The 27,148-nt window shown below is 35.6% G+C and overlaps 1 protein-coding gene and 1 non-coding gene across 4 annotated transcripts; one reads left to right on the top strand and one right to left on the bottom strand.

Annotated features, from left to right (window-relative positions):
• Positions 1-1,449: 1,449 nt before the first annotated feature.
• Positions 1,450-26,222, top strand: LOC142632007 (DNA polymerase delta catalytic subunit). Of its 3 annotated transcripts, none has more exons than XM_075806431.1 (31): positions 1,450-1,784; positions 1,886-1,996; positions 2,551-2,657; positions 2,807-2,966; positions 3,316-3,511; positions 3,619-3,754; positions 3,884-4,021; positions 5,903-5,980; positions 6,207-6,298; positions 6,547-6,613; positions 6,715-6,786; positions 7,950-8,036; positions 11,470-11,589; positions 11,664-11,762; positions 12,205-12,312; positions 12,443-12,538; positions 12,698-12,763; positions 12,894-12,950; positions 13,065-13,152; positions 13,277-13,356; positions 14,432-14,545; positions 22,174-22,288; positions 22,382-22,554; positions 23,219-23,290; positions 23,375-23,449; positions 23,547-23,636; positions 23,726-23,886; positions 24,858-24,931; positions 25,063-25,150; positions 25,476-25,575; positions 25,769-25,904. In XM_075806431.1, exons 1-30 carry the CDS (start codon positions 1,520-1,522, stop codon positions 25,561-25,563), a joined length of 3,273 nt encoding a protein of 1,090 aa, XP_075662546.1. In that variant the 5' UTR covers positions 1,450-1,519; the 3' UTR covers positions 25,564-25,575; positions 25,769-25,904. The 3 variants fall into 3 exon arrangements, with proteins under 3 accessions (XP_075662546.1, XP_075662547.1, XP_075662545.1); XM_075806432.1 differs by having other exon boundaries at positions 25,682-25,787; XM_075806430.1 differs by having other exon boundaries at positions 1,451-1,784; positions 25,476-26,222.
• Positions 8,503-8,632, bottom strand: LOC142633201 (U6atac minor spliceosomal RNA). The gene has a single exon (XR_012843842.1). It is a non-coding gene; the product is annotated as a U6atac minor spliceosomal RNA (small nuclear RNA).
• Positions 26,223-27,148: the final 926 nt, after the last annotated feature.

The raw sequence follows: 27,148 nt of genomic DNA, 5'->3' as shown, positions 1-27,148 counted from the left end.
GGGTATGGTGGGTGATCGATTTCAGGTCATGCCATGGGTGTGGGTTTGTGTCGTGGTGTTCGTGAATCTTGCCGCGGTGGGTCATCGGTTTCATAGTTTCGTGGGTCATGTCGTGGGGTTTGTGTGGTGGGTCATTGGCGTCGTGGTCATGTTGTGGGTGTGGTGGGTCATTGGTTTCGGGTCATACTGTGGATGTGGGTTGCCATGGGTTTTATTTTTATGGTTGTGGGTTGATTATCTTGGGTAGTTGTAGGTTGATTTTGGTGATTGTGGTGGTGGGCTGTGTGAAGTGGTGGTTGACCGGTGGTGGTGGTGGTTGTAATTGTTGTTTATTGTAATAGATATATTATTTTATTGTAGTGGATATATAATTTTAATGTGTTGTTTGTATTATTTTATTGTGTTGAAAGCTAAAATAAAACAACTGATGTTAAGTGTTTTGTAAAGTGATAAAGTAAAATAAATAAAATAACTTCTGATGAAGCCAAATAGCTAAAATTATGGTTCCACTAATATGGATGCTCTAAGTACCAAATAAGTTAGCAACTAACATAATTAGTCCAATTAAAATAAGAAAATATATGGGTCAGTAAAACTAATTATTGGTTGAGGTGAATTAGACAATGTTCAAAACGACATAGTTTAAAAAAATATTAAACTTTGTTGTTTTGAGCTTTTTTGGCACCTAATGTCTGAGTCTTTAACATGACGAATGGTTGGATCATCCGTTGGTTCTAGTTATTTAATTTGGTAACTTTTTTTTATTGTAAAGAGCAATCATCGTGGAGCGGACGCTATCGGTTGAAAATTTTATTATATATAATAGAGGAAATTACATTTTACCACCTGAAATTATCCCTCATATTACACTTTGTACCTTAAACATTTGGAATGCATGTTTTGCACCATTAACTATGACCATTGTTATACTTTGCACTTTAATGTTAAAATTTGCTATTAACTTGGACGAAAATTCAAAGTTTAGGGTGTAAAGTATAATTAAGAGTATAATTTAGGGTGGTAAAATGCAATTTATTTTTTGCTTTTAAAGGATTGAAGGGCAATTACATCTTTTTACGTGTTGCCCTATTTTTCTATCCAAGTTAACAATAAACTTAATGTTAGGGTGCAAAGTGTAACAAAGATTATAGTTTTATGGGATAAAACATGTATTCAAGAAATTTAGAGTACAAAGTATAATCAAATGTATACTTTAAGGTTGTAAAGTATAATTTATCCTGTGCAATATAATGGTAGGACTATTTTGAAAAAAAAAAGTCTAAAACATGAGAAACGAAAATGAAGATCTTTCTACCATAGAGAGGTCAAAACGAAAATATTCCAAACATTAAGGACCACTGTATTTTTCAATTTCAAAAAGAAAAAAAAGAAAAGAAAGGAAATTCACGAGTGTAAAGTATATTAAACTGCCCTCAAAATTGGCGGGAATCTCATTTCCTCTCTCTGCTCTAAAACTCCAAACCCTGAGGCCTCACTGAAGTCCCTCTCCCAGCCAGCCATGAGCAGCAACACCCGCAAACGCCCGGCTCCGCCTCCGCCGAAAAAGCCCTCGCCGGCGGCCCAGACTCCGAAGCACCACGCGGCGTCGCAGGAGGACGAGTTCGTAGACGAAGACGTCTACCTCGACCAGGACGAAGCCCTTATCCTTGAGGACGAAGAGATCCTCCGCGACATCGAGGACCGCCGCGCCATCGCTTGTCGCCTCGCCAAGTGGACCCGTCCCCCACTCTCCGACGCCTACGTCTCCCAATCTCGCAGCGTCGGTGAGTCCATTTCCACGCGCTCTGGGCTTTTTACTTTTTCACTCTGCTAGGGTTTCTGCGAAAAATTAAAATTTTTTTGTTGTTGTTGTTGTTTCTCTTAGTTTTTCAGCAATTAGAGATTGACTATGTCATCGGAGAGACTCACAAAGTATTGTTGCCCAACTCGTCTGGCTCCGCCGCCATTATCAGAATTTTCGGGGTTACAAGTGAAGGTTAGCTCACATTTTTCATTTTTGAAAAAAAAAACGGTGAATTTAACTTAATTTTCGAAGATTAATCGCTCATTTATAGCAATTTTGAAAAAAAAAAAAGAGTTTTTTTTTTTTTTGAAGATTAGATTGCGTTAAAGAGGTATAAGTATTTGATGGGATTTTATAGCATTTCCAAGCAATGGAATTAGTATTTGATGGGATTTTAAATGATGGGTAATGGAAATCCTTTACCAAATTCTTCATCCAAACACAATGTAGTAGTAGGAATCCTTCATGGAGGATAGCAATAATTTATTCAATTTCTTTTTGGATGTCTAAAGTTACTGGAAGTTCATAATTTGACAGTTAACATGCAACAATGTATCACTAGTTGATTTTTTTTTTCTTCATCTGAAACAAGCATGTAGCCATATTTGTGCCTGGCAATGTGTGTTGTTTTAAGGGGTAGTTAATCCATGGTTTTATAGAAGTACCAGAAGTTTTATGAAATGTTCTTCTGCTAAAGCTTTCATTGTGAAGCTGATTTTATTTAACCTTTTTTGCCTATCTGGTAGGACATAGTGTTTGCTGCCATGTTCATGGGTTTGAGCCATATTTCTACATCAGTTGCCCACCAGGGATGGGCCCTGATGATATCTCCCGCTTTCATCAAATACTTGAGGTATTCTTATCCTGTCACTTTCTCATTTTTGTATGTTAAGTTTCCTTAAACTAAACTCATTGATTTTTTACTTTTATTTTTATTTTTTGTTTTTGTTTTTAAAGCTTTAGTTCATTTAGTTATACTTTTCTTGTTTTGTGATCCATTAGGCAAGGATGAAAGAGGTGAATCGGAATAGCAAGGTACCCCAATATGTCCGTCGTATTGAGTTATTGCAGAAAAGGAGTATCATGTACTACCAGCAGCAGACTTCTCATCCTTTTCTCAAAATCGTAGTTGCATTGCCAACAATGGTGACCAGCTGCCGAGGTAAACAAATTCAGGTTTATAAACACATAGGCCACATGTGCACGAAAATTCCATGTCATTTATGTTTGAATGACCTACAAGCAGGAAAATTCACTTATGGTAAAATAATTAAAACTTGATCTTTAAGAATTGTTTTTCATTCTCCTTCACTTCTCTTTTTGATATGGGTTTTTTGCAGGGTAATCTATTTTTTTGGTAACAGGGCAATTTTTTTTATTTAATAAATATAGTATGTCCTGTATTGAACCACACATATGTTTTTACTTTTTACGTGTATGCTGCTCATTCTTAGTGGTGGTTTATTCATACATCATTTACTTTCTTATCAACACGCTAAAAAAATTGGCAGGAATTCTTGATAGAGGCATACAAATTGATGGTTTTGGCATGAAGAGCTTCATGACGTATGAAAGCAATGTTCTTTTTGCCCTTCGTTTTATGATTGATTGCAACATTGTTGGTGGCAACTGGATTGAAGTACCTGCTGGAAAATATAAGAAGACTGCAAAGAATTTGTCTTACTGCCAGTTAGAGTTTGATTGCCTGTATCCTTATTCATAATAGGTCATTTATCTCCTTCAGGGAGGACTGCAGTTATAAACTTATAATGCATATTTGCCTGCTGTGTTGAACCTTCCTTAACAACACTTAGGTATTCAGACCTGATCAGCCATGCTCCAGAAGGGGAATTCTCAAAGATGGCTCCATTTCGTGTACTGAGTTTTGACATTGAGTGTGCTGGTCGGAAAGGTCATTTTCCTGAGCCAAACCATGACCCTGTTATCCAGGTTCATCCTTGTCTTTAATCTTATTTTTTTTCAACATACCCATACACACACATACATACACACACTTGCTTTAAGGCATCATTTTGTTTTACATTTTTTTTAAAGTGAAATTGCTCATTTCTCTTTTAGGTGGCCAATCTAGTTACACTGCAGGGAGAGGACCAGCCATTTATTCGTAATGTGATGACCCTTAAGTCATGCTCTCCAATAGTAGGTGTTGATGTTATGGCTTTTGATACAGAAAGAGAAGTCTTGCTGGCTTGGAGGGTATGGTTATTGTCTTTACACATTCACTCTTTTACTGTAAAAAAGTAGTTTAGAATGTCCTAGGTTGTGTAACAAAAAAACATGTTTGGCCTTAAACCCACTACTTCACCTTTTTCAGTTATTCTTCTAGATTCAATGCCCATTTTTATATTCTATTTGTTGTGGATGATCAAGTAATGTCAGTACTTATCTAAAAATAGTGTTTCCAAATTTAAAGTATTTTTTGGTAATTAATTTTCATCAATGAACACACATAGACACTCCTTGTGGGTGGAAAGCTGATTTGGGACACGAAACAAATTGGACATAGTTTCATTATTTGTCTGGTACATGCTTTTAGCACTCTTACAATAACAATTTTAATGTCGGATATGTTTTTTCTACAATTTTTGGACATGGTTTGGACAAAGTTAAGAAATTTCAATTAGAATTTTAAATAGGTGAGGGAGGGCATTTTATTTTGTCCCCCCTCTCTCTCTCTCAAGAGCAGAAAGTAGCATTAACCTGTTTCAATCTGTAATTTTCAACTAAGATACTGTTGTATGTAAGTGAAAGCCTTTGTGTTTCATGTTCATCTTTACTTTTTTTGTTTCAACTAGGAATTATGGTGATTATTTGAATTATGTGTATATGTGTGTGGTTGTGTAATGACCATATTGTGCTGTGTCCTGTGTTGTCCATGCGTACGTTGTGGCTTTTTCATTATTATCTAATTTTTACTTTTAGTTTTGTGGGAGTTACATTCTTTAAGTTATTAGTCCATCTTTGTGATTGAAAATTTGAATTTCTCTCCTTGTACTTTGTTGTTCTATTTTAGATTTGACCCTTTATTTTTGGAAAGAAGAAAATTGTCTCTTTTTTGTGAGTAAATGCTTCTGTGTAGGAACGATTTGTAACATACCTTCAACTTCTCGTAGGCCAAGGATTCCCCCCCCCCCCCCCCTTCTCTCCCCCAAATATATGTTTCGGTTTTTCTCCCCTTTTAGGAAGACATGGGAGTGTAATATGGATAAATATATATAAATTTTGAATACTTTGACTCACATTGAAGGACACATTCTTCTTATAATTGTCTCTCATGTAATTACATGCATAGGTATACACACACACACACACACACACACACACACACACACAACTAATGCATGTGTGTGGAAAAGCAGGAACTCCTAAAGTCAAAAATTGATGCATTAAAATACCCTTAATAACTACAAAGGAATCAAAACTTTTAGAAAGTTTTATTATTTTACTTAAAAAGAGGATTCCCCTATAGCAGCTAAATCCAAAATAATTATAATAATTTATGATGGAAGCCATGAGATCAAGCTAACTTGAGTTACTCTAAAATAAGTTCATAAAACCCTCTTAAATTTGATTAAGAGTGTATGTCAATTGTTTACGAATTGAAACAACTACTATTGATAATGGTTTCAATATATTTTCCAAGTTTGTCAACAGATTAACATTGATAGATTTTATATTGCCATGGAAACCTACTGACAGAATCACATGGTAACATGCTTAAAAATTAAATAAATAAAAAAGTCTATATGTAAATCTTCTGCAAAACAATTGAAGACTACTTAAATGAACATTTATAATTATGTGTGAAAAGGCTCCTCATGCGAGGCTGTACTAACACTAGCATATATATAGTTTGAAGGGGCTCTCTATAGTAGTGGGTAATGGACATATAACATATCATGTTCTTTTTTATTCATGTTTTTTTTTTTGAAACTTATGTACATAAAAATGTAACCAATCTCAAGTGGCATTTGAATCTAATTTACAGCCCTTTTGTGCCTGTTTATAGTCTAATAAATAGGCTCTCTTGCAGGATTTTGTCCCTGTTTATAGTCTAATAAATAGGCTCTCTTGCAGGATTTTATCCGTGAAGTAGACCCAGATATCATAATTGGATATAATATTTGCAAATTTGATTTGCCTTATCTTATTGAGGTAATTGAAATATTTAACTTTCTCATCATCAATGCAGAATTTCATAGTAAATTTCTTCTCTTTGGATATATTAGTCCTACCTTTGTATTGCTTTGTTTTTGTTTTTTTTAAAAAAAAATCATTTTTTTGTTTCTTTTGTTACAATTTTATATAGTGCTGAGGTTAAGGTGTACGTGACAATATTTGCATTACAGCTAATTTCACATCTTGTTTTCCTGGCTTACAGAGGGCTGAGACCTTGGGAATTGCTGAATTCCCCATGCTAGGCCGCATCAGGAATAGTAGAGTTCGGGTCAAAGATACAACCTTTTCATCAAGGTAAACATATTACAATTGTTATTATTATTATTATTATTGTGAACAAAAAAAAATTAGGAACTTATTATTGTCACCCTTGTTTTGGGTTATTATGTTTTGCCAAAGCTTTTGTTTCATTCGCTGTATTGTCTTTTTATGGTGATATAAATTTATGCCCATACCAATCTAATTCTTTATGTAGAACTTTCTATCCATTCAAATCTCATTAACCTGTATGAACATTTTACTGATACTTAATGGTTTTGCAGACAGATGGGGACCAGGGAAAGCAAAGAAGTAACTATAGAAGGGAGAGTTCAATTTGACTTGCTCCAGGTTTCGTCCGTAGCATGTGTTTGCTTAAGATGCTTTGCTTGGTTTATGAGATATAATTTAGACTAATGACAAATAAGTTGTTATGTTGTCTTTTACCACAGGCTATGCAACGGGATTATAAGCTAAGCTCTTACTCATTGAATTCTGTCTCAGCACACTTTCTTTCTGAGCAGGTAAGGTTTACTTTTCTATTTTGACTTAATATCAAGTATCTTCTTTATTATTTGTTTGTATTAATTGTCATTGCAATAAATCCAGGAAGATTTTGAAGGATTTGAGTAATGCCATATATGGGAAGAGTATTATGCACAATCTTGCTTTTGAGGTTAACATTAAATGCTCTAGTGCAGCTCTTGTGTAATCCTAAACAAACTTTTACTAGATGATTGTATGAACCCAAATGCTTTCTTAGCGTTGTATCTGTCTTGCACACTCTATTTCCTAGTATTTTCTATTCCATTCTTGGGACATGAATTGTTGAATTTAGTTGATCTACTTTGTTACGGGGATAAAGAAAACAATTTCTCTTTAATATAGTTTATATTTTATTTTCTGAAGGTCAAGAGAGGTCTAAATTCAAATTGTGAAATTCTTTCTGTTGAAGTTTGAACATTTTGAATTTAATCTAGATCCATTCATTCCTCTGGATGCTTTTATCATCTTTTTATGAGGGCTTTGAGTTCATTAGTGAATGAACTGTAGTAATGCCCTTTTTTCAAAATCTCTATCTCTCATTCACCTTTCAGGTTTCAATCTTATTCTCCATTTTTCATTGATGCACTGTGAGTATGGCTCCACGCTTTTAAATTCTGCATGGTTAATTGAGATTTTTTACATGCCCAAACATATTCTCTTTATAAAGGAAAGGTTGGGTTAGGATCCTTTTATTCATTTTCTCATGTTGGACTCTCTTCTCTGGTTTTTGGATAGGTTGCTTTCTGTTTCTTGTGCTTATACATGAGATTGTACCACTGAAAGCATGAATCTATATGTTACACAACCTACCAGTTGATCTTTGCTTCTTGCTGCATCATGTTGTACTAATGTTTAATATTATTGCATTAAAAGCATGGATTGATATGGGAAGCAACTTTTCTGTTCATCTTGCTTGTGTTGTGACTTGTGCGTGTGCGTGCGTGCATGCACATGCAAATGTATGCATGTTTTTGGTCTGTTTTGCTTAGCCCATTTCTTGTATCTGTCATGAATCATCTAATTCTTCTTTCACCTCTGTTGTTTCCTGTTGCTTGGTTTTTTTTTTCCTTTTCTGGAATTAATAATTTATGTGTAGTGTTTGATATTGCTGACATGGTGACACCATTTTCCTCATGTGCAGAAAGAGGATGTACACCATTCAATAATATCTGATCTTCAGAATGGGAATGCTGAGACCAGGAGACGTCTTGCTGTATATTGTTTGAAGGTGCATATTCTAGCTTTTCTATATCTTGATTTCTTTCTTCCTACCTCTTGCATCATCTATACTTATTTGCCTTATTTAAAGAATCTAAGATGTATTGGATAGCTTCAAGTATTTAAGAATATCCTGATCCTCATTGTAAACATCTTGATATTGTTTAATTTTACTCACTTTTAACATTAAGGGTGCTAGGTTGTTGATGGAATGCATACAAGTACTTCATTAGTTCTGTAGGCGTGATATGGAGGTAGAGGAATTACCACACTTTCAATGGTGTGGTGCTTTCAGTTATGGGGTTGAAGAACTTTTTTCTTGAGAGTACTGTTTGAGTGGTCTTGTACTCTTGGAAATAGTGAAGAGCATTCGATTGTAGATTTCATAGACTCTCTTTAGAGCATAATTTTTAGGAGAGCTTGACTATACCTTCTGTACTTATACTTTTCTCTTCGCAGTAAAGTTTGATAAGTAAAAAAAAATTGGGTTAGAGATCCACCGAAGTGGGAAGCCTTAACCGGGTGTGTGGTAACAGGTAAGTCCGAAGACCATTCCCGTCCCTGTCAGGGGAGATAAAGTTAAGCTTTTCTCTTCTCAGTAAAGTTATTACTTATCGGAAAAAAAGAAGAAGAAGAAATTTCTGTATTTTACCAAAGTGAGGAAATGTCATACCACCATGTGTCAATCACTGTTATCAATAAGTTTCTGTCTTGATTTATATGGGTTTTCTTGAAGTGAGGGATTATGTGAAAGTTTTAGGGAGACTATCAACTGGACCTAAGCTAATTTAGTTCTCTGTAGATTTATGAAGGTAATTTTTGGTGGTATGATTAAAGTGAGGCACACATTAGTTTATGATTTGTTCCTTGTCCTTTTGTAGAGAGGTTCACCAAGAATAACTTGAAAATATAGCAGGATGAGGTGCCTGGTTATGCAGATAAAAAGTGTTTCCTTAAGCATCTTTTACTATCATGCTTGATCCTCTTTTACTCTATATTCAATAAGGTTTGCTAATAATTTATATTCTGTGAGTGGGAGATGCTTTTTTAGGCATCTCAAACACTTTTATTTTAGTTTGTGACTAGTTGCAGACTGATGCGATGCATGAGAATATATAATTATTTTGTAATGTGGTATAATATATAATTTATTTTCTAACATTTATTGAAGATAATTTGTTCTCCTCAAAATGGAATTATTTCTAAAGTATTTTCCATCTCTTTATCTCTACAAATATATCATTCTATTATTTTGTTTTTGTTTTTTGTAGTAACTTGAGTGTGTTTGAGTGATATTATTCTTTTTTTATTTTTTGAAGTGGTCTATATGATGGAAATGTATTTTTTAGTTAAATCACCACATAACTAAATCTTAAGAGGGGAACTTAAGAAACAATAATTAAACTACTGTACTTAAATTTTGTCCTTAAAGATACGGGCCTTATATGAACATATGTATTTTTTTTATAATAAACTTGTACCTTGGAAAGGTGTTTGGAAGGTTAAGGCTCCTTTGTGTGTTTCCTTCTTTGTGTGGACTGCTGTATGGGATAGGATCCTTACAGGTGATAATTTGAGGGGTAGAGGGTTGGATTTGTAGACTGGTGTATCATGTGTTGCAGTAATGGGGAAACGACGGATCATTTGTTACTACATTGTGGGAAGGCTCATCGGCTGTGGAGTTTGGTGTTTAGATCTTTTGGGTCTTGCTTGGTTTGGTTGCGGATACTCTATTCGGTTGGTGGAATTGGCCTGGAAAGCATTTGTCTAGCATTTGGAATTTAGCTCCATTATGCTTGATGTGGTGTCTTTGGAGGGAGCGAAATAGGAGGACATTCGAGGACATGGAAAGTTCGGATGACCAGCATTTGGCCTCTTTCAGTGGCACTTTGTTTGACTGGTCTAGGGCTTGGGGACTCACCTCTAGTGATTCTTTCTCTATGTTCCTTAGCTCTCTCATGTGTACTTAGTTTCTTTTTCTTTCTTGTTCTTTTTACTCTTGCTCTTCCGTTCGTATTTTTCTCTTTGCCTTATGTTTTTCTACATAAGGTAGTGTTCTTGAATATATATCTTTATTACCTATCAAAAAAAAAAAGAAGTGGTCTATATTCTTCAAATTTTTGTTATAGTGTGTTATGATTTCGGTTTTTTTGTACAACTAATTTTTAAAGTTTCAAATTTTTCTCATTCTCTTAAGAAGATTATTATTCTCTTAAGAAGATTATCATGATAATCAAACCTCATCACAAATTTACAATTGATATTACTCAAATTATTGATAGATATATTCAAATACATAGCCATGTAGATTATATTTTTATATAAACTCAAATTCGCACTTTGAAAATATGTAAGAATCAATTGAAACCAAAACCATAACACGGAAAGAGGGTACATGTGATGGGGAACACAAAAACACACCACCAAAATGTATCAGCCCAAAGTAGAGATAAAAAAAATACACACAATTTTTTCAATTAAAGTAGAGTTGCAAGAAAGAATAAATAATAGAGAGAGAGAGAGAGAGAGAGAGAGTATTCACCTTTTTGTGTGGGAGAAACATGAATTGAATGAAAGAATAACAAATTTTCATAGTAAATAAAATGCGGAGAAGAGTCAAAATAAAAAGAAGATTAAGGGATGAAGGAATTGTAACGTTAAGGTTTAGAGTAATGTGGAGATAAAGAAGTAAAAATGAGGGGGAAATGTTGGAGGAAGTATAATTATAAGGTGAGAAATTAATAAAGAGAAAAATAGTTAAAAAGGAGAGAGAAATTGTTAGAAATAGGTGGATGATGTAGCCGCTGATGTGGCTCAACAGAAGCGTAGCAACAATAAATGCTACGCATCAGCTTTTAGATATATATAGATTCATATTTTCTTTTAACAAGTACTCACAATTTAGTGCATTGGTATCTGAAACCACTCCCTCTAAAAAAAAAAGGCACTGGTATATCTGTAATTATGATGACTTATACTTCCCTTCAGGGGGTGACTGCTGCATTTGCTTTGCTAATGGATCTGCTCATAGATGTCCTTGCTTTGCTACATATTCTGATAGACTTCGACAGTATTTCAGTATGGCTTTTTTGACTTCTTAATACATGAAGTGCTTCTTATATGAGGAATAGTATTTCCAGGTAAAATTCTATTTGCTCCAACTTATGTAAGAACCTCCCCAATTAGTGATGCAAAGCCTGTATATTTTTCCTTGAAGAAACTGGAGAAGACACCCTAAAAGTTGAGAGAATTGATAAAGGATGCCTCCCTCTTTCTCTTAGAATTTTCTTCTGTCAATTATTTCATCTAATTTTGGGTAAAATCTTATATGAGCCAATCAGATCCAATATACAGTTTGCATATTTGAACTAAAAAGCTTTCTTGAAAGAAACATCAATTGAATATCATTCATGCAATCTGATGAGTCTCTCTTTTGACTGCAGGATGCTTATCTCCCACAGCGGCTTTTAGACAAATTGATGTTCATCTACAATTATGTGGAGATGGCTCGAGTAACAGGTGTTCCTATATCTTTTCTTCTTTCCAGAGGGCAAAGCATCAAGGTTGATATAATACTCTTTAGCTTATGAATTGTCAATAAATAAAAATTTCTCAAATATTAACCCATTTTTTTCAGGTACTTTCTCAACTTCTTAGGAAGTCAAAACAGAGAGGCCTTGTTATTCCAAATGTCAAACAGGCAGGATCTGAACAAGGAACATATGAAGGTGCTACTGTAAGTTCGAAATTCTAACCTTTATGTTTATGAGTTGTTTTATGATCTGCAATTATTAGTAGCAGTGTATGGTACATCGTATGTGCACTATTAAACAACAGTTAGGCAGTGAGTTGCAGGTTTTTATCTCTTTTGAACTTGATTGATCATGTTTAGGTTTTAAAATGGAATTTTGTGTATGGGTATTGTAAAGTAGTAATCATATTAACTTGCTGTAGAACTTCACAAAATGATAAGTATTAAGTGCAAGTCTGAAGCTCTAGATTATGTCAATAAGGAATCAATATACATATTGCATGTTTACTGGACTACACAATTTTGATTTGTTGTGTCACAATGTTTTTATTGGCTTCGTTTTCTATGTGCATTTTGATAATGATAAAACTCTAGTCATAAACTTTAGGCTTTCTTTTTTAGCATAATTATTCTCTTCAAAATGCAGGTTTTGGAGGCAAAGGCAGGATTTTATGAAAAACCGATTGCAACATTGGATTTTGCATCATTATATCCATCTATTATGATGGCCTATAACTTATGTTACTGCACTCTGGTGATTCTCAGCCATTGTTTTTATTTTCCACCATGTTCTTTTTGTTTGAAACTAGCCTATTTGATATAAAATTAGCTCTAATGTAGAAGCTTTAAGGAGCAAAATTTTATCTTTTATGGTCTTTGTGAAGGTGACACCTGAGGATGCTCGCAAACTCAATCTTCCCCCAGAATGCGTCAACAAAACCCCATCTGGTGAAACATTTGTTAAATCAAACTTGCAGAAGGTTAGGAGTTTTATTTATTTATTTATTTTAAATAATTTTATTTTATCATTTGCATATATATAATGGTAGACATGACTAACTTATAGAAGTCGATGAATTTCTATAACATTTCATGCCCATAATAATGGAATAATGAGAATGTATCCGATATAATCTCAGGGAATACTTCCTGAAATTCTTGAAGAACTAATAACAGCTCGTAAGAGAGCAAAAGCAGATCTGAAGGTAATCACATTCTTAATGTTTGTTTCTGCCTTCAGTTTTATAATAGCTGTGAAATCATCTAGTTACCAACTTACTTTAATACTTCTTGGCCTTCTGTGCATTTATATTAATAATGTTTTCTTTATCCTAGGAAGCAAAAGATCCACTTGTGAAGGCTGTACTTGATGGTAGACAGCTGGCCTTGAAGGTAAGCTTTGCACGAATAATTTATTAGCTTTGGTTCCCTAGGGTAAGTTCAAGTGCTGACTATTCAAGGATGGAATTACATTGGTTCCTTATCTATTTTTCCATTGTTTTTCAGATAAGTGCAAATTCTGTGTATGGATTTACAGGAGCTACTATTGGTCAGTTACCTTGCTTGGAGATATCTTCAAGTGTCACAAGCTATGGTACAATTCTGCAAAAGTAGTTATGATTCACTGTTCTTGCTTTATTATAAATTTTCTCTAGATGAGTTGAAACATTCTTCATTTTGAGTTCCTATTGATTGCATGAGTTTGCTTCTGTATAAAGGTCGAGAAATGATTGAACACACCAAAAAACTTGTGGAAGATAAATTTACGATGCTTGGGGGGTATGAACACAATGCTGAGGTATGTCATGCAGAATTCTCTTTTCAAGTGGTGTATAAAATGCTAAACAAGGCTTTGCATGGTATGGCTGTAGATGACGTAGCTTAGGTTCCTGGTGTCTCCTATATAAGCTAATTCAATTTTTTTGTAGGATAGAGTTAGCAAAAAAAAAAAAAAAAATCTTTGTAGGAAATGATAATCAGCTTAAGGTTGTGCCTTCCATGTCCTTATCAAGTGCAGTATCTATGTTAGCTGTTTAGCATGTTCTTACTAAAATTCTATAGTTGCCTTAATCGATTGCCATTTTCTAGTAGTGCTCTTTAATATTCCCTTTTGATTTAGGAACTCTAGGATAATCAAATGGTATTGTGCCTTTTTGTCTAGAATCATGTCTAGGTTTTTTTTTTTTGTGTGTGTGCGTGTGTGGGAAGGGGGGGGGGGGGGTTCATGAGTGTTTTCAGCCCTTGTCAGATGAGCTGCTCCAGAGCTGGTGTTAGGCATCCTTGTTCCATGAGGGAAGAAGATGCTCTTGAATTTTTTGGTTCTTTAATGGTGTATCTGAGATAGGAACTCATGAAATATTTGAGTGAAATGATTATGACAACATCAAGGTTTTGATTTATGAAAACGCTGCTCTTCTTGGTTTTAAATGATTATGTGGACCATAGAAGGCTGTAGAATCCATCTTAGCTTGGAGCAACTTTTTGTCTTTCTTGGTCTTTGCTAGTGCTTGCTATTGGTTGGTTGTCTTGTCCTGCTCCTGACTTCATATGTTTCATAATGAACATCAACTAATTGCCTCACACTGTATTTATTTTGGGATCTGAAATTTTACAGCTTGAATGCATGATTGACATCATTTTTATACTATGGATATGAATTTCTACTATCCCTAATTTTATTAGATAGTTATTATTTCCTAACCATTTTTGTTTGGCTAAAATTATTTCCTATCCTTTTTTTTTGGCTAAAATTATATTCTATCCATTATTTGCATATATTATTATTACTATTATTATTGTTCAGCATTTGTTTTTTTGTCATACCTTGTTATCTTCAAAAATTGATTGAAGTAATAGTAATTTTATTGTATCAGGTTATATATGGGGACACAGATTCGGTTATGGTACAATTTGGTGTTGACAATGTAGAAGCAGCCATGAACTTGGGGAGAGAAGCTGCTGAATATATTAGTGGAACTTTCATAAAGGTAAGGCTTTATAATTAATGTACTAGATCTTGAATCTTCTTTTATTCTATACTTATATATGTATATCTTATTTTGCTTCTAGTTTGTTCTAATAGATTCTCAATTTCTATCTCAAAATAATTATCTACAAATACTTATCAAAGTTCAAACAACTAAAGGTACTTATGCTGATGGTCTAATTTGAGCAATTATTATGTCGCCTATTACTGTAATCTTGACAAGCTTAGTCCTTCAGTTAATTGTTTTGAATTACCACATATATGAATACAGTGAACAATTGAAAAGGTGGCACAATCTAAAGGGGAAGTTGGGTGATATTTTTTTATAGATAAAGAGGAATTGATTAAAACCTCTAATTTCACTGTTGTTTGAACCTAAATCCTTGATCAGGCAATACTCAAATAATTTTAAGATACTGATTTGGACTAAATAATATGTTTCAGAAACCATAGTTAAATAAATTATATTAAACAGGTATGTAGCTAGTTAGCTGCTGTAATCCAATTTATGAATTAAATTTTTTTAATACTTAATACGAATTAAAAATATAACAGGTCTACATCAAATTTATAAATTATTAAATTATATTTATGTACTTTATTATCTACTAATAAGTACAATGTTTACAAAGATAATTTGAAGATATCAACAGGGAGTGAATAATTTGTTTGAAAAAACTTAGCTAAATAAAGGCTACCTCGAATTAGTCACAAAATTGGGGGTTTTTCACTGTTGTTATGGGAGGTTCAATCTTCTTTTTTGTTGAGTCCAAGACTTTCAAATTCTCAGTTGAGGAGGGTGGTACTTATTTCATGTTACGCATTTTTGAGCGAAATCAGGATTCTCTCCGATCAGTTTTCATGGGCAAAGAGAGTGCAAAGCATTTGCTAGCTATTGTGGAGGATCTAATGTCCAATACAACTATTGGTAACTTTGCATGAACCTTCCGGGATGGTGAGAAAGTATTTATTTTGCAGTTGGGTTCCAATGCACATGGTAGTTTATTAATGATCTCAAAACTTATCCATGGATGTCGGAAAGGCTTTCTTGTGGTGCCAAAAGGAAAATTGGGTAGTGGGTGGTGAGGGTTTGGTTTGCATCTATGAATAGCTATTGCCCCTGGGACTCTTGCCATCAAACAACCATCCAATTTTGTCCTGAAACCGACAGTGAATTCCAAACCTTTTCTTTTGGCAGTAGCGGAGGGTGATCGAAGAGAGGGTAGTGGTAGCAGGAAAGAAAAGCAATTAATGCCAAATTTTCAAATCTCAACCAAATCGAATTTTAGCAATCAAAGCCAAGATACGTGCGACTTGAATGCTGGGAAGAACAAGCGATGTCTAAGGCAAATTTGTCGGTTGAGATTACAGAAAACATTAGTGGTGGTAATAAATCGTATTTAACGCTGGATGTCTGCCTGGGATTGAAGCGTGGGCCGGATGGTGGGTGGGAGGTGAAGTGGTCCAAAGCCCAGGAAGTGGGCCGCATAAATAAGCCCAAGGATAATAACAAAAATTATAAGCCCAAAGCTCCCTTCAATGCAAAGCCCAAAATTAATCCTAAGCCCATCAAAGTTTGGCGGCCCAAACCAAAGAAAACACTTACAAATGGCGAGACCCAAAACCCAGGAAACTTGCCTTTGACTTCGACGAGCTCAATGCGAGGTACAAGAGGATGCGATGTGGTTGTCATCTCGAATCAACCTCAACCTCAAGCTGATTCACAAAGCTCGTTGAGGATTTCCCAGTCGATGAAAGTCTCTGATGGTGCCGATATTGACTTTCTTGGCGCCGATGAGCTCGATAATGAGATCCTCGGCTCTGATGGGACCGATACAGAGTTCCTCTGCTCCAATGAGGCCGATGAGTCAGCAAACACCTTTGATACTGAAGAGAACTTGCAGCAAGACATCCGCTTGATACTCCAGGAGAATTCCGGGAATGTTAGCAAGAAGTGGGGGAATTCAAGCAGTGGGTGCTTGAACTCCGAGATGGAAGAAGAGTGGCGATGCCGATTCAGATTTCTTTGCCTTCGGGTGATGTCACAGAGGTTTTGGAAGAGCAAACTCAATTGGCCTTGGTCCCGTTGAAGTCTTCAGACGTTTTGGAGGTGTCATCAGCTCAATGTGATGGGAACGAAGTACTTGTGGAGGATTGGGTTTCGGACACCTGTTCAGAGTTTGCCGAGCTACCTAATGAAGGGGGTTTGTCACCTTTAGTAGTGGAACAACTGGCCTTTTCTCCTGGGAAGCACGGGTGCGGCATTTGGGCCGCCGCACCCGCGTCTGACGCGGCCCGATGCGGGGACGCACAGGCGACACCGCTGCTTGCGCGTTCGTGCCGCGTCGGGCATTAAAAAAATAATTTTTTCGGCACGATTTGCGCCGATACGGCGCTGATTCGGGCTGACTCGCGCCGATTCGGCCTGAATCGGTCTGTATCGGGCGCAAACCGATACCAGCGAAATCGGCCGATACTGGCGAAACTGGCCGAAATCTGCCGATACCGGCCGAAATTAAAAAAAAAAAAAAAAAAACAGATGTGTAACCGTTTAACTTGGCCAAAAAAAAAAAAAAAGAAGGTGCAAACGCACCGTTTGGAAAAAAACCAAGACCCAGCCCTCTCCCTCTTCATTTTTCTTGCGCCTCTCTCCCACTCTCTGCCTTCACTCTTCAGCTAGGCTCTCTCTCATTCTCTGTATTCTAGTTATTATTTACTATTGCTCTTAAATTTGGTATATATTTATATAATGTGAAAAAAGTATGTTTAGCAATATATTAAAAATATAAATAAAAATATTTTTAATAATTTTTTAATCGCCGCACCCGCACCCTACTTTTTCAAAAATTGCCGAGTCCCGCACCCGCACCCGCACCCGCACCCGCACCCGAATTTCGAAACGCACCCATGCTTCATAGCTTTTCTCTATCCTTGGCAATGGAAGGGCAGGAACTGGTGAGTGTGGAGAGTCCAGTGAGGGAAGAAGCTTACTCTGAGTGGTTCCAAAGCAGATTTAACAGGTTTGATAACTTCTTGGGCACCTCCCTAAAAGGTTTGGAAAATCAAGCAATCACTTTTTTGTTGGCTGTTGAGGCTGAATTACTTCGAAGGGCTGCTTTGGAGAAAAAAGCATGTGACTTGAAGAGCTCTGGAGTGAAAGGTATAAGAGAGCTAAAGGGTTTATTCTGCTCGATTAATTATGGTTCTATTTCAACTAGGCGCAGTGGTACTAATAGGGAGCAGGCTGTGTCTGTCCCTAAATGAAACTGAAGATGCTCTCTTGGAATGTCAGAGGATTGAATGAGGTTGAGAAGAGGCTTTAGATTCGTAATTTGTTGTGTGCATGGAGGCCTGATATTGTATGTTTGCTAGAGACTAAACTTGAATGGATTACTAGAGGAATTGTCTGGAGTTGTCCATATGTAGATTGGTTGTATCTAGGTTCAGAAGGTGCTTTTGGAGGTATTGTCTTTATGTGGGATTGAAGGGCAGTGGAAAAGGTGGAGGAAGCAGTAGGACGCTTTTTTGTTTCATGCAAATTTAAAAATGTAAGTGATCAATTTGAGTGGGCTTTTACTGGTATATATGGGCCAAATTTGAATAAGAGGCATAGGAAAATGTGGGAGGAGCTGACATGACTGATTAGTTGGTGGGATGTGCCATGGTGTCTAGGAGGTAATTTTAATATAATCCGCTTTCCTTCGGAAAGATTAGGGGCTGCAAGTTGTACTCGGGCTATGTATGGATTTTCTGATTTATCTCTCTTCATGGGCTGATGTATATGCCTATGGAAGGAGGTCTTTATACTTGGTCCAATACTTCCTCCGCTTCTAGATTAGATCGGTTTCTTTTTTCTATGCTCTTAGCGGATCACTTCACTCTATTTTCACAAAAAGGCAGTCCAGAGTACTTTCAGACCACTATCCAATTCTGTTGGAGGGGTGGAGTCATCGGAGAGGTAGAACACCTTTTTGTTTTGAAAATATGTGGCTGAGGGTGGAAAATTTTGTTGATAAAGTGAAAGCTTGGTGGGAATCTTATTTGTTCCAAGGATATCCTAGTTTTATACTAGCTAAGAAATTGACAGCTTTGAAATTGGATCTAAAAAAATGGAATGAAGCAGAATTTGGCAATGTCACTTTTAAGAAACAGCAACTCTGGAACAAATTGAATGATTTGGATGTTGGAGAGGAGGCTCATCCTTTAACAGCTGAGGAAAAGTTAGAACAAGTTAATCTACGTACTGAAATTGAAAAGCTCACCCTTTTTAAAGAGATTAGTTGGAGGCAGAAGTCTAGGGTGCTTCACTTGACGGAGGGGGACGCAAATACCAAATTTTTTCATAGAATGGCTAATTCCAATAGAAGAAATAACGGTATTGAGAGCCTTATGGTTGATGGAATCTTGTCTTCTGATCAAGAAGTCTTGGTATTTCCAAGGATATCCGGTGATAATGCAGATTGGCTCAATAGACCCTTTGAGGAGGCAGAAATCTTTGATGTCATACAGAATTTTAATGGTGATAAATTGCCTGGACTGGATGGGTTTCCAATGGCCTTCTTCCAAGCTTGTTGGGGAATTTTCAAACTTGAACTTATGGCTGTATTTCATCATTTTTTTGCTAGAGGTCAGTTTGAGAAAAGTTTGAATGCAACTTTCATCACTCATTCCTAAAAAAAATGCAGCAATTGAAGTCAAAGATTTTTGACCTATTAGTCTTGTTGTGGGGGGGGGGGGGGGGTTTATAAGATCATTGTCAAGGTCTTAGCCACTAGACTTCGCACAGTTATGGAAGATATAATTTCATCTTCGCATAACGCTTTTGTGAGGAACAAGCAGATTCTTGACCCTGTGCTTATTGCTAATGAGTGCCTTGACGGTAGAGTGAAAACTGGTTTGCTAGGGCTACTTTGCAAATTAGATGTTGAGAAGGCTTTTGATCATGTAAACTGGGGATTTCTTATGCAATTACTAGAACAAGGTGGGTTCTCTGCTAAATGGAGGTAGTGGATTTTCTTTTGTATATCTATAGTTCACTTCTCTATTATGGTAAATGGCTCTCCTTGTGGGTTTTTTTGAGAGTTCTAGGGGGTTGAGACAAGGTGACCCATTGTGCCCTTTGTTGTTTGTCTTGGTTATGGAAGCCCTTGGGAGGATGTTGGATAAAGCTGTCCATGATGGTCACATGTCAGACTTTGGTGTGGGTCGTTTAGAGGGAAGACCTTTGGTGGTGTCTCATCTTCTCTTTGCGAACGACACTTTAATTTTTTGTGATGCTGATTTATATCAGGTTTTGTTTCTCCGTATGATCCTCATTTGGTTTGAGGATGTTTCTAGTCTAAAGATAAATTTGGGCAAGTCAGAGTTGGTTCCTGTTGGTATGGTGCATAATTTTGACTTATTGTTGACTGTCCTTGGCTGTAAACAAGATACTTTTCCAATGAAATATTTGGGTCTTCCTTTGGGAGCTAAATTCAAGGATGAGACAATATGGAATCCAATTCTGAAGAAGATAGAACGAAGATTAGCAGAGTGGAAACGTTTGTACCTATTCAAGGGAGGTAGAGTCATTTTAATTAAAGCACTATCTTATTTACCCACGTATTTTCTATCTTTATTTCCTATTCCTGCTGTTGTGGCTAAATGAATTGAGAAACTTCAGAGGAATTTCTTATGGGGTGGCATTGGTGATGAACCAAAATTCCATTTGGTTAATTGGGCTACTTTTTGCAGTCCCATTGCTTCGGGTGGTTTGGGGATAAGGAAGGTAAGACTTTTTAATGAAGCTTTGCTTGGGAAGTGGTATAGAGATTTGGGATGGAGAGGGCTGCCCTCTGGAGGCAAGTGATAGCGGTGAAATATGGCTGTGGATGGGGCGGCTGGTGTACTATACCTATTAATGGCCCATATGATGTTAGCTTGTGGAAAACTATTAGTTGAGAATGGCCTTCTTTTTCTCGCAACATTCTATATGATATTGGGGATGGGTTTAGGGTGAAATTTTGGCAAGACCGTTGGTGTGGTGAAACATCTCTTGCAGTCATCTATCTTGAATTGTTTAGATTTTGCTGAGATTAGGAGGTTAGTGTGGCTGAGATTATGAAGTTTGATAATGGAACTCTGTTTTGGGATGTCAGTTTCTTTAGGGGTGTGCATGCTCAGGAATTAGAGGCGCTGGCTGGTTTCATAGATACCATATATGGTGCTTCGGTGAGAGGGTTTGGTGAGGATAAGATGTGCTGAAAATCTGATAGAGAGAAGGGCTTCATGGTTAAGGATTATTATAGTCTCTTAGTGGGCTCTAATGACTATTCATTTCCTTGGAAAATCATTTGGAAATAGAAGATTCCTTCTCGAGTAGCTTTCTTTGTTTAGATTGCTGCTTCAGGGAAATGCTTAACGATTGACAATCTTCGAAAAAGGAAGGTTTGGATTTTGGATTGGTGCTACATGTGCAAGTATTGTGGTGAATCAGTTGATCATCTTTTTCTTCATTGTCCGTTGCAATGGATCTGTGGGCTATGGTGTTCGGTTTGTTTTGGAGTGAGCTGGGTTATGCCGCAATCTGTAGTGGGGCTTCTAGCATGTTGGCAAGGCAAATTTGGCCGTCATTGAAATGGGTATGTATGGTTGATGGTTCCCCATTGCTTATTGTGGTTCCTTTGGAGGGAGAGAAATAGTCGGTGCTTTGAAGATAAGGAGAGATCCATATCAGATTTGAAACTATTTTTCTTTAGAACTTTAAGGGATTGGTTGGCTGCATTGCAGAACCAATCATTTTTATCTTTTCTTGATTTCTTAGATTCTTGTAATTTTTATTCTTGATTGTTTGACCCCTTGTACACTCCCTGTGTACTAGGGTGTTCCCCTTTTTTTTGACATCAATAAACTTATTACTTATCAAAAAAAAAACTTAGCTAAATAAATTATTTAAATAGGTAAAGTATCTAATGAAATCAAATTTTGAATGAAAAAAAAAAAAATTTAACACTTACTACAAATTCTAATTTAAATTGGTACATTGCTATTGTAAATAAGTACAATAATAAATACTAGATACCAATTTGGAGTAGTAATTTGTTTCAAAATGTTTAGCTAAAAAATTTATATATTAAATACTAAATAGTTAAGTAGCTATTGTAATCAAATTTATTAATTAAAAAATGTAACACTTACTACAAAATTATAAATTATTGAAATATAGTATTTTAAATTTACTTTATTAATAACTAAGAGTAAGTACAATGTTCAAAGAAATAATTGGTTCATTGAAAGAACTAAGTGGAATCGTTAACAATGAGAAGATATTTGATAAAACTTTAATGAGATAAATTAATGTAGCAGAAATTTTTTTATATTTAATTAGAATAATCCATATATGCCTTTTTAGTTATGAACTTCTAGAATTGCCCTCTTTTAAAAATAACAAAACGAGTTTCATGGCAAACAAGGGGTTACTTGGGGTATTAAAAAAACAATGCTTTGACTTTCTAAGGACAAAAATGTAAAGTGAGATACTTATTTTTGGGAAAGAGGGAGTAAATGACTTTATGGTCCAATTTTCTTGTATGATTATATTTGTGACGATTTTTTTTTTCTTTTTAATCTTTGGTGTTTGGGTTCATGAAGCCGATCAAGCTAGAGTTTGAAAAGGTTTATTATCCATATCTTCTGATTAGCAAGAAGAGATATGCTGGTTTGCTGTGGACAAAACCGGAAAAGTTTGACAAAATGGATACTAAAGGTGAAAATAGGAGTTCATTATCTATATTTGCTTCTCTACATTTTGTCACATATCATATGTCTATTTTTCACTGCTGTTTTTTCTTTTGGACAGGCATTGAAACTGTCCGAAGAGACAATTGTTTGTTGGTCAAAAACCTGGTAACTGAGTGCCTGCATAAAATACTCATTGACCGAGACATCCCTGGGGCAGTCCAGTATGTCAAGAATACCATTTCAGATCTTCTTATGAACCGCATGGATTTGTCACTTTTGGTTATCACTAAGGTAGTGCTCTTTGATTCTTTTTGGATTATTTTCAAAAGGATCAGGTTTCTGTTATGCCTATTGTAACTTTTTGTAAGTGTTATCACTCAATGATAGAATTCATATTTTGGCAATCCCAATGATAGATTACATGTTTTCTATATGCATCAACTTCATGTTAATTAGATGTAATTTACTATCAAATTTGCATAAATCCAATACTTGGTATATTTTAAAAATGCACTTTGTCTCTAAATAATAATCTATTTTTAATTTTTTGGTTGTCTCTAAATAACATTCCATTGTCAAAAATCGTAATGAATAATTTTTTTTACAATTCCAATTATAAACTTTGTCAACTTTTTGTTACAAAATATATGATTATTTTTTCAATTTTCAATGTGAAAGTAAAGGGTAATGTTGGAAAGTTAAAATGTTGAGGTGGTGGGAGCCTTAAAAAAAAAAAAATCATAAAACTTGTTCATTTTCAAGCGGGACTATTGTCATAAAGAGGGTAAAAGATTTCATTCACTTTATAGATGCAATAGTGGCAAGCATAGAGATTATAGCTAGCATCAAATCCAACGGTGAGATGGGTTTGTCAAAATACTCAGCCAATAAAAAGTTTTTTAGGGCATAATTACTTTGTACCTGTACTAACACTTTTTTGTTTTTTATTTATCAGGGTCTGACAAAGACCGGAGATGATTATGAAGTAAAGGCAGCTCATGTTGAACTTGCTGAGCGCATGCGCAAGGTTTGTGGTGCCTTATTGACTTTATCGCCCACTTCATAGTTCATTTGGCCATAAAAATTTCTATTTTGACATTTTTACTAACAGCGAGATGCTGCCACTGCTCCAAATGTTGGGGATCGAGTACCTTATGTCATTATTAAAGCCGCAAAAGGAGCCAAGGTATTTTTTTGGTGCTTCATTTTTTTTTTTTGGGGGGGGGGGGGGGATGGTTATACTTTACATGGTTTATCAGCATTAACTAATAATTGATAATCAGGCTTATGAGAAGTCAGAGGATCCTATCTATGTCCTAGAGAATAACATACCAATAGACCCTCAATACTATCTTGAAAATCAAATTAGCAAGGTTAGTTTTCTTTGTTGTACTTTGCATGTAGTTTACAGTTTATGATGCTTTGGTTTACATACCTACTAAACCTAAGGTTCATGTTACAGCCACTTCTAAGAATTTTTGAGCCCATTTTGAAGAATGCTAGCAGAGAACTTCTCCATGGAAGTCACACAAGATCTATATCTATCTCTACTCCCTCAAACAGTGGCATAATGAGATTTGCAAAGAAGCAACTCACTTGCATTGGCTGCAAAGCTCTAATTAGGTATGATTTCTGTTACTTCACTGTTTATGTGGTATCATAGTTCTGCTAGTGCTAGGTTGAAAGTTTTATTGGTGAATTCAATGCACTGACTACAGGATATAAAAAAAGAAAAAAAAAAAGTGCTTGTATTGATTGTTGCACTGGAGATTTTTCCATTAGAGTTATTTCCTGTACTGATGCTGATTGCTGATTAGTAAGCCTACAAGTTGCGTGAAAAATTTTATTAGAAACAAATGGTAATCATGGAAGCTTCTTTTAGATAGAAATTATAGGGAAAATTTGCCAATAATAGAAAATTTTCTGCTGGGAATATTTAGTGCAGATTATATGGATGGTTGGCAGGGCCATGAAAGCTGTGATTTATGGACACAAACATGAGTTTCGTATTTTGACATAGATACAGGGCGTCAGTCACTGCAACTCAAAAAAGAAGGAAAACAAGTTTGAGTGATTGTTATATCTAAAGAACATAGAAGTAAAAAAATGTCTGGGTAGGATTACTTAAGAGATCTCAGATTTTGTAAGAGGAACCAACTTTGAGAAAATTTGAGCATAGAATGAGGTGTTTAGCTCAGTTGTTATGGCTTTTCTAATGCTCACATACATAGAAGATAATCAATCATTGAGAAATGGGAATGTGCAATATTTTGTTGACCAAATAAATCTATCAAAAAATATTTTGACCCTATAAGGAAAGTACAACACTGGGTTAGCCAATGAGCTCTAGCTCAAATGGAACCTCCTCCCCATGTAAGAGCAAGGTGGAGGGTGAGGTTATGGGTTTAAGTCCCACAGAGTGCATGCATAACTTAACAACCAAAGAATGTAAGGGCCATAGGGCACTAGGTTTGAAGTGGTTGACTGGTAGGAAAATTGGTAACATTCAATGTCTAAATAATGCTTGGTATAGTCTGTACACATCTTATTGTATAAAGAGCCTCATACTATTTTATTGGGTTGTTCTGGACCAGTGATAAAGAACGAACGCTCTGTTCACACTGTAAGGGACGAGAAGCCGAATTATACTGCAAAACAGTGGTCAATGGTAGGCACTTCTTTGGATGTCTTAATCATGTTCTGTTGTTAAATGAATTTTTATTTTTTTATTTTTTTTTTAAATCCTGGGAGAACCAAGTGACTTACTATTGGCAACAATGAATTATCGAGTGCTTGCAGTATCTGAGCAAGAGATGCTTTTTGGGAGGCTGTGGACGCAGTGCCAAGAGTGCCAAGGCTCTCTTCACCAGGATGTGCTCTGCACAAGGTATTATTATTTCCTCACTTGTATGTGGTAGTAATCTCTTTTATTTTTTTCCCCGTGGGATTTCCTGGAAATATTTGCTTATGAGTGGGCAGCAATTGCAATAAATAATTTCCAATTTTGGAGTATGCAATTTTTGAAAAAGCATGATACCCCCCCCCCCCCCCCCCTTTTTAAATCTCTTTTTCTTGGAATTTGTCTGTGCTCTGCATATTTGTCAGTGGGCTATTCCTGGTATGACATTCTTTTATTGTTGCATTGGCCTCACATATTTTACTAATTGCCTATGTTTCTCAGCTTGTTTTTTGTGTTTTACTTATTTATTCAGTCGGGATTGTCCAATATTTTATCGGAGAAAGAAGGCACAGAAAGACATGGCTGAAGCCAAGCTGCAATTAGACCGGTGGAGCTTCTAGGATTGTTCCAAGGTTGGTATATTGCTCCCCTCCTATCCATTGGTTCCTGAAAGGGGTTATTTTCTAAATAGGGCTGATTTGAGTTGAACCCGGGTGTTTTCCTCATGAGTAACTGAAGAGAGTGGAAGTTCTGAGTAATGTGAAATGGAAAAGCACAATTTCTTGTGATAGTGTTGACCTCTTTTAATGGTGTGTCAAGCATCAGCTATAGGTGTTCAGGACTAATATTTCTGGAGTCATATTTTCTTGCTGATTCCATTCTGCAAGAAGGAAGAGACCAGGAAAGGCAAGCTCTAAATTGGCTAGGTGAACTGGATCTGGTGGTTCTGGCAGTTGAGAAGACTGACTGATGTGTAGATACAGCCTTTCCTAGCACACTGTTCATTTATGCCAGCTACTGTTTATACTAGCTCAATGCATTGGAAGGCATGCTGATAGATTCGTAGAATTGCTAATTTGTAGATGAATTCCCAAAAATATGGATGGTTTTGTCATATGATTTACCTTTTTTGCCATTTTGTCTTAAAATCAAGACTAGCATTATGTAATGTTATCTCTCTCTTCTGTTTTCTTGGCTAAAATGTAGACATTATCTTTGTTAAGCAGCTATGATTTGGAAGCTATATGAAATCTTAATATCCATCTAATTTTTTGTGAGATAAAATTGATCATTTATGCTGAGGAACTCGCTGAAGGGAATGAAAGAGAAGGTTGTGATGGATGTAGGCTCTGGTTAGATTTTTGTTCTGTTCTGTTTTGTTTTGTTTGTTTTTTGTTTTTTATCATATGAAAGGCTGCAAACTTGACGCATCTCTATTTTGCTTGGTTTGTAGGTGGTATAAATTAGGTGACTATTTTTTCTTGAGACTGAGTGGTAAATCCTCGGATAATGGCATAATGGCTGATGCATATAATAACACCCCACCCTAAAGAGGTGACAGGAGGGGGATGGGTTTTAAGATTGAAAATTGCCTTGATTTGCACATATGCAATAAACAAACTTTTTGCTTCATGCTAAATGGAAAATCAATTTTATTTTTCCTTTTTCCTTAATTTTAAGGATTACATTTTAATTTTTTTTTTTAAAGTCTGACATGGCATTATTTTTTGAACTTTGAATATAGGATTTGGATCTGGTGCAATTTACCATATGATGTGGTGAGAAGTAAAAGTTAAAAATGTAAAAAATTTAAGAGGTAAAAAAGAAATTGATCCAAGGGTTGATATTGAAATTGATTTTTAAAATTTTCAATATCAATCCTTGAAAGACATTTGCATAGTGCATTATCCCCTAAGGATCTCAACCCCCAAATATCTAATATAAACGAAACCATTGTTGATCTTTATGAGTTTCATAATTGATCTTTATGAGTTTCACACCAACATGTGCCTATTTTTCCAATGCTAATTATCGTTGCATTCTCTAAATTAATACTGTCATAAACACTACAGTTGAAATCGTATTTTCAACACAATTTTAGTTATAATTGTGAAATGATAAAATCGTGTTTTTAAAACACGGTTAGACAATTTTAACTTTAACTGAAATTATGATTTCAACAATGTTCCATACACTATCTATCAT

This window comes from Castanea sativa, chromosome 4, assembly GCF_040712315.1.
Source record: "Castanea sativa cultivar Marrone di Chiusa Pesio chromosome 4, ASM4071231v1".
Classification (NCBI taxonomy): domain Eukaryota; kingdom Viridiplantae; phylum Streptophyta; class Magnoliopsida; order Fagales; family Fagaceae; genus Castanea; species Castanea sativa.
Note: the sequence above shows the minus strand (reverse complement) of the source record. Positions and strands in the feature narration are given on the sequence as shown.

Coding starts and splice junctions, on each gene's coding strand:
- LOC142632007 (XM_075806430.1), top strand. CDS start 1,520: ATGAGCAGCAACACCCGCAAACGCCCGGCTCCGCCTCCGCCGAAAAAG. Junction 1,785..1,885: donor CTCCCAATCTCGCAGCGTCG/GTGAGTCCATTT, acceptor TGTTTCTCTTAG/TTTTTCAGCAATTAGAGATT. Junction 4,022..5,902: donor AAGTCTTGCTGGCTTGGAGG/GTATGGTTATTG, acceptor GCTCTCTTGCAG/GATTTTATCCGTGAAGTAGA.